Genomic DNA, 7,412 nt, shown 5'->3' with positions numbered 1-7,412 from the left:
GGGGGGGTAGGGGAAAAATCACAGTTTATTAAAAATGCGTAACTGAAGAAAGATTTTAAAAATTGTGAAGTCAGACAGTTTCAGAAATTTGTGGCGAAAAGAAGAAAGTTTTTTTGTGAAGGAAGGAAAAGAAGAAGATAAGTTTCTCTTGGTTGTGAGAACAAGGGAAAGGAATGTAGCCTCCTTTGGGAGAGTAAGTGAGCCACCATTAAAGTTTCTTCGGTGAAGAGAGTGTAACCTCCATTGAGAGAGATGAAGGGTTTTTCTTCTTGTATCCTTGTTAATGAAACCAAGAGAGAAAAGAAGGTTGAGACAAGCCAGGTGAAGCTGATAAAATTTGATAAGCAGAGGGAGTTAGTTGAGAACATCCATACAGATGATAACGATCCTAATATGATGACAAAGTCACTATCAAAGTACAAGCATGTACGTTTCAGCAGCAATGCAGATTCGATGGTGACAGGTACCTCGCCATAAGTCGTGAAAGGGAGATTGTTGGGCCTAGTCACTCCTTATGGGTCCAATTGAGAGGTTAACCCTTAACTTGTTAAGGAAAAATACTAATACTTGTGATGTTAGGTTTAGTATATATATATTAGAATTGAAAACAGGGGGAGTTGCTTGCCGTGAATACAAAAGAGAGAGAGCTTTTGTGCAGCCAAGCCAAACAGGGAGAAAAGGAGAAAAAGAGTACAACCACCATTAATGGATTGATTGGTGATGTTAATGTTTTGAGTTAGCTTGAAGAAGAAGGGTGTTCTAGCAAAAGTCTGGTTTGGTTGGTGAATATTTATCCACCACACTCTACATCTCTTTAAAGGGGTAATTCTAGGGTTTGTTCAAATCCTGGTTGTAGTAAGTTTCTCATCTTCCTTTTTTTGTTATTAGTTGAGTCTACCTTATTTGGTAAAGAATTAGTTATCCATCGTTAGCGGTGAGTAGATAAAGATGGCATTGTTATCCAAGTGCTATATGCACCTTGAAGTTGTGTGAAACCCAGATTGGGAGAAGTCGTTGTAACCCATTATTTATCATAGTGGAAGTTTGCCTGTGGTTGTTTACTCTTCGTATTGAAGAGGTTTTTCCACATTAATCTTTGGTGTTGTGTGATTGGTATTATTTTCGTTGTATTTGGGTATTACATGATATTGCTTGTGTAGGTTCCTATTGTGCATAGCGTCTCGGATCGGTAATTCCCCCAACAAATATTTCATATACATGCCCTTACACCATAAAATCCTATAATATCTATCACTCACCAGAATGCATGCATGTTAAATCATTACAACAACCAATAAGGCAACTGTTTTCCTAAATTGTAATAGGACACATTCTGTTATTATTGCCAGTTAAAAATTCAGATTTTTCCAAGTAGAACTAGTGATTCAACAAGGTGAGATTCTACAGATCGCAGATCATTAAGGATTGAGTTGAAACATAACTTACTAACACAAGAAAATCTTATCAAAGTTTTGACAAGAAGGTTTTTTAATATTTGGAGAAGTACCTCGTGAGGAATGTGTGCACGAGGACGACCATAGATTTTTGTCTCCGCGTCATTTACTGCTCTTCGTTTTCATTTCTGCATTGCCTCTCTTTGTAAAAGTATCCTGTTGAGATTAGGTTTCCATTATTTTTTCAAAGTTTCTTATTTCTAATCAAGCGGGCCGGATGCATTGCACCAGGCATGAAAATATTATCTACATGAAGTTTTTACTGCATCCAAATAAGATGTAACGAAAAACAAGGTGCAACCAAGTTAGAGCATGCACTTCGTTCCAGTTCTACAGTTAAACAAGTTGCCACCAAGTTGCGTTGGGGCCTGTAAGACGGGAGACTGAATCATATTTCCATGGAAAACAGTACAGTTTTCATTGAGAAGCTATAATTTAGAGACAAACAAACAATTTTGATAAAGTAATCAACCAATCAATCTCTGTACAATATCTTTCGAAAAATAAAAACATTTCAACTTCATCATTATTTACATGAAACATCAAATACAAAACCCTTTATAGTTCATTCTACTTGAATCTCTCTAATTTCAAGAGTTTCTAATTTCTTGGGTCTTTTATAGTACTTCAATAGGAGTGAACAACAAACAACACTAACCGAAGAAGAAACCATTACAGCACTAGCTACCCAAGGTGGTAGACGGAATCTAGTGGATGGGAAAAGAACCTCGGCAGAAATTGGAATGCCGAGGATGTTATAACCTAAAGCCCAGATGTAGTTTCGACGAATACGAGAAAATGTTTTCGTGGAAAGGTCGATTACAGTTATTACGTCTTCTAAGTTGTTCTTCATTAGAACGATGTCGGCTGCTTCAATGGCAATATCTGTGCCATCACCTATTGCCATTCCAACATCAGCAGCTACCAGTGTCGGCGAATCATTTATGCCATCTCCAACTATTGCCACGGTAAAACCCGAATTCTATCAATGAGAATGAAGAAAACTTGTTGTTAAAACAAGATCTGACATTTTACTTTGTTGGGAGGTCTAGGTTATATCTAAGCAATAAGTACCTAATGCTAACAAAATTAACATTTCTCAACTCAGTTAGCATATTTTCAATACCTGCAACTCCTTTATTTTTTGTGCTTTTTGGTCAGGCTTTGCTTCAGCATAAAATTTTTTGATCCCGTCCTCCTTGGCAATGGACTTCGCAGTTCCCCTATTATCGCCAGTCACCATAATGCTTTTAATGTTCATGGACTTGAGAATGGAGATGGCCTCCCAAGAACCGTGCTTTAACGGATCTGATATGGTTAGGACCCCAACCACCTGTTCATTTATTGATACCAGAATTCCGGTTTGTGCCAACTCTTCAGTTTCTACAAGAAACTCTTCAGCATCAGCTAGGACTGAGATACTAGAATTTTGCAAAAAACTTTTATTCCCCACAAGTATTTGTTTGCCTTTAACAATGGCTTTCACAACATGCCCAGTAATGGATTCAAATTCATGTGTTTCTGCCCACACTTGATTTTCCTCTTCTCCTTTGTATTTCTTGGAATAGTCAACAATCTCCTTTGCTAAAGGGTGCTCAATATTAACCTGATCAGATTTCAGAATTTCAAACAGAAGTATAATTCAGTCAACTAATAAATTTCCTAAAAAACAACTGGAAAAGCAGAGAAAGCAAGCATACCTCAGTTGCAGCAACCAGTTCAAGAAAATCATGAACCCTTTTCAGAACCTTTGTGATGACGACTGCCGGTTTACCAATAATAAAACCCGAATTCTATCAATAAGAATGGAGAAAACTTGTTGTTAAAACAAGATCTGACATTTTACTTTGTTGGGAGGTCTAGGTTATATCTAAGCAATAAGTACCTAATGCCAATAAAATTAACATTTTTGAACTCAGTTAGCATATTTTTAATACCTGCAATTCCTTTATTTTCTGTGCTTTTTGGTCAGGCTTTGCTTCAGCATAAACTTTTTCGATCCTGACCTCCTTGGCAATGGACTTCGCAGTTCCCCAATCATTGCCAGTCACCATAATGCTTTCAATGTTCATGGACTTGAGAATGGAAATGGCCTCCCCGAGCACTAGGCTTTAATGGATCTGATATGGCTAGGACCCCAAAAACCTGTTCATTTATTGATACCAGAATTTCGGTTTGTGCCAACTCTTCAGTTTCTGCAAGAAACTCTTCAGCATCAGCTGGGACTGAGATGCTTGAATTTTGCAAAAAACTTTTATTCCCCACAAGTATTTGTTTTCCTTTAAAAATGGAACAATGGATTTCACACCATGCCCAGTAATGGATTCAAATTCATGTGTTTCTGGCCACACTTGATTTTCCTCTTCTCCTCTGTATTTCTTGGCATAGTCAACAATCGCCTTTGCTAAAGGGTGCTCACTATTAACCTGATTAGATTTCAGGATTTCAAATAGAAGTATAATTCAGTAAACTAATATATTTTCCAATTTTGCTGATAGAAACCTGCCTGAAATCCATTTGGGTCTGGGGCTGACCATGATCTTATCTGAGCCACATTGTTCTTGATTTCATTTTCATTTGGAAATGTTGTTAACTCTAAGTTTTCTGTCTTTGTAATGTAAGGAGTAATGAGGTCCATAATCTCAAAGTCATTTTCTGGTATACTAGTTGCGGAAATTTCATGGAAGTGTTCCTTGAGAATTGGATCTATCTCTTTCCTTGAATCTTTCCATTCCCCATGCTTGTTTTTCAGAGCATATATTTGATTGCATCTTCTTCTGTAATTGGCCTGAGCATGAAATACTCTAGAATTCATGTCTTGGTACTTGATCACATTTTCTCTGGATTGATAAGAAATTATGTTCTTGATTTCATACATGTTCTTTAGTTGTTGCTGTAATCTTTGATGCTCCTGAGTGTCTATCATCTGCTGGTTCAAACAATTTTGGATTTGGTCTTGAGTTTCTTTTATTTTTCTATCTGTGTCTCCATATTCCTTTAGTTTCCACTCCTTGGGGATCTTTTTAGTAGCTCTGATTTTGTTTGTAAACTTGAAAGCTTCAGTGCCTTGTGAATTGCATCTCCAGCTTATTTTTATTTCTTCTTTACATGTTTTGTTTGATAACCAGTGTTCATAGAATCTGTATGGTTTGCTGAGGCTTTCTGATTGAGGGTTTGTGATTAGAAGAATTGGAGCATGATTTGAGACAGAGGGGATAAGATTTTTTAGAATGGCATTTGGGAAAAAATTCATCCAAGAAGGGAAACACAAGGCTCTATCTAGTCTTTTTCTAACTTGATTTAATTGATCTCTGTGGTTTGACCAAGTAAAAGGGCATCCTGTAAATGGGATACCAATTGGGCCTAAGGAGGTTACAGTGTTGACAATTATTTGATGGGATTGAGTTGGGTTGATTGAGTACTTTGTCTTTCATAGCTGTACAAAGTAGAGTTAAAATCTCCCAATATGACCCAAGGAATATCCATATTTCTTCCCATTTCTTGAATAAAACTCCATTAAACCTGTCTATCATTTGCATAAGAAGAACTATACAGACAAGTTAGAAACTACTCCTTGTTAGCTTCATTATTTTTTTATGATAACATTCACCATGTATTTAGAGATATGAATGAACTCTAGATCCAAGACATCTTTCCATAATAAAGCTAGACCACCTACTCTAATTTTATCCTCATTTCACCAGGTATTAAGATATTTCAGTTGTTTTAAAAGATAAGAAGCTTTTTTTTAAAGAGCACTTAGTTTCAGACAGAAAAATGATCACAGGATTATAATTGAATATGCAGTTTTTTAGGTGATCTCTAGTTAGTTTGTTTCCTAGGCCTTGAAGGTTCCAATCTAGGATTTTCATTTTGGGATTGAAATCAAGACAATAATTACTGAGATGAGTGAAAAGAAAATGAGTTTTAAAATAAATATAGTTTAGAGAGTTTACCACTGAGTTTCCTTATCCTGCATTTGAGCCTTGGTTGTTGCTTATGAATTTGTCCCAGTCTCCTACTCCTTGTGCTGCATCTTGAAGGTTATGCTCCATATGCTGCTGGCTGGATTCACCTTCCTCAAAAGCTTCAGTCATTTGGTTTGAGATTACTCTTGAACTTTCATTCTCTCTTGTTCTTTTAAATCTTCTAAAGGTCCCATTCCTGCTGCCTTGTCCTCTATGGCCATGAGATATTTCATTTGAATTTCCTTCTTCTTGGACAGGTTCATTATAATCTTAATCTGACAGTGCAGAAAATTGGTCCACCAAAAAATTGTGGTATTGGTATTTCAGTGAGAGGTTTTTTTCCGAAGAGTGGGTATTAATTGATGAGGAGAACTCATTTTTCTTCTGTTTTCGGATTCGGTGTTGCTTTTGGAGTGTGTGAAAATCATTTGAAAGGAAGCTGCGGAATACAAATGGGTTGGTGTTTTGTTTTTTATGAGAAGTGATGCCGTGATGAAGTCACTTGCATGCGTACAATGAAGACAGTGGAGTTGTTGGGAGGAGAGATTTAATTTGATGGGAAGGAACAATGAGACAGTGGGTGGGGTTTGACTGAGACAGTGAGTTAGTTTTTTTTTGTTGTCACACCCCCATATTGGAGTCCAGGAAAAAATCAAAGTTAGCAGGTTTCATGAATAACGGTTCCAGGGGTATCTTTTTTTTATCTTTCTTTTTCTCCAATGTTAGTAACTAGTACTAGCCTTTGATTGAAATTCAGGAGTGAGGCGAACAAAATTATCTTTACAAATCTGTTTTAAGTGAATTATTATTGCAAGTGAATGTACATTTAAGACTTAAAAAAGTTTCCATTTGAGAAAAACCATAGGTGATAGATTTGTAATTTGAATTTAGGATGACAAAAACTGTATAAAAACAACAAATTTTAGCTTAAGAGAACCATGAATGTGTTTTGAAGATGAACCCAAACCATGATCCAATGGTTGCTTCAATTAGAGATTAATTTTTAGATACGTAAATTATGGTAATCATGGATCATGTGTATGTTATTTTTTCTAAGATACCTAGAGTCAGAGATCATGGACTAAAAAGTTATTGTAGTTTGGTTTATTCATGAAGGATCCTTATACAACAATAACAACAACACTTTTTACTACTTGATTGACACGAGATTATAAGATGCAACCTTAACATATGGTGTTACAATATGAATATCAACTTTGCAATACTTACTAATAGATTCAGCTTAATCAGCATATTGTTTTTATCACTATACACAACTCCGTACACTCTACGGTTATGTTGAACAAGAAATGAGTCTCATAACACTCTCGAAGAAGTACAGTGCGGTGCCATAAGAAAATTCTCTAAAACTTTATTTAAAATATATTATGTCGAAAGATCGGAAGTAACACATAGACCTGTGCTCCATGAGCAAATTTCTCCATCCCAAACACTCCCATAGATCTGCACCATATTATAAGAAATTGCATTTTTAACGCAAAAGATGTTTTTTTGTCATTAAGTTTGTATAAATGCGCATTATGTGTATTAAGTAAATACGTTAATGAGATTTTTATTTTAACTTTTTCTGTAATGCTTATATATTAATTGATATACTACTAGCAAATATTTATATGTAAAGAAAATTTTGTATCATAATAAAATATTATACGCAAAAAAGAAAAAGAAAAAAAGTCGTTGGATTTAATTAAGTTATTGTATATCTCAAACTTATATATATGACAAAACAAATTGTTAGTGTTCCACTGTGATAAATTGACAGCAAAACTAGTTGCTGAGATATATGTATGTTATAATTGCTTCTTTTTTTTTAGCAAAAAATTATGAAGAATTTTTTTTCATCTTATCCTCTTTCGTATTATTGATACAGAAAAATTCAAAGATACAAAATAATAGAATAAAAATTCTATCTATCTGAGTTAAGCAAATGGTGGATAAAATCCGTTCAAAAACTTATTAACTGCCTAAA

The 7,412-nt window shown here is 35.2% G+C and overlaps 1 protein-coding gene across 1 annotated transcript in view; it reads right to left on the bottom strand.

The window, feature by feature from the left end:
• Window positions 1–3,508, bottom strand: part of LOC113272183 (probable copper-transporting ATPase HMA5) — a 5,900-nt gene extending 2,392 nt beyond the window's left edge. Inside the window, exons 1-4 of the mRNA XM_026522069.1 lie at window positions 3,392–3,508; window positions 3,155–3,247; window positions 2,581–3,060; window positions 2,029–2,436 (exon numbers count right to left, since the gene is read on the bottom strand). Coding sequence (XP_026377854.1) covers window positions 2,029–2,436; window positions 2,581–3,060; window positions 3,155–3,247; window positions 3,392–3,508 — 1,098 coding nt within the window. The remainder of the gene's footprint in view (window positions 1–2,028; window positions 2,437–2,580; window positions 3,061–3,154; window positions 3,248–3,391) is intronic.
• Between the last annotated feature and the right edge of the window lie 3,904 nt (window positions 3,509–7,412).

Source organism: Papaver somniferum, chromosome 4 (genome assembly GCF_003573695.1).
Source record: "Papaver somniferum cultivar HN1 chromosome 4, ASM357369v1, whole genome shotgun sequence".
NCBI classification, from domain to species: domain Eukaryota; kingdom Viridiplantae; phylum Streptophyta; class Magnoliopsida; order Ranunculales; family Papaveraceae; genus Papaver; species Papaver somniferum.
The sequence above is the reverse complement of the archived record's forward strand: the minus strand, read 5'-3'. Positions and strand labels throughout refer to the sequence as shown.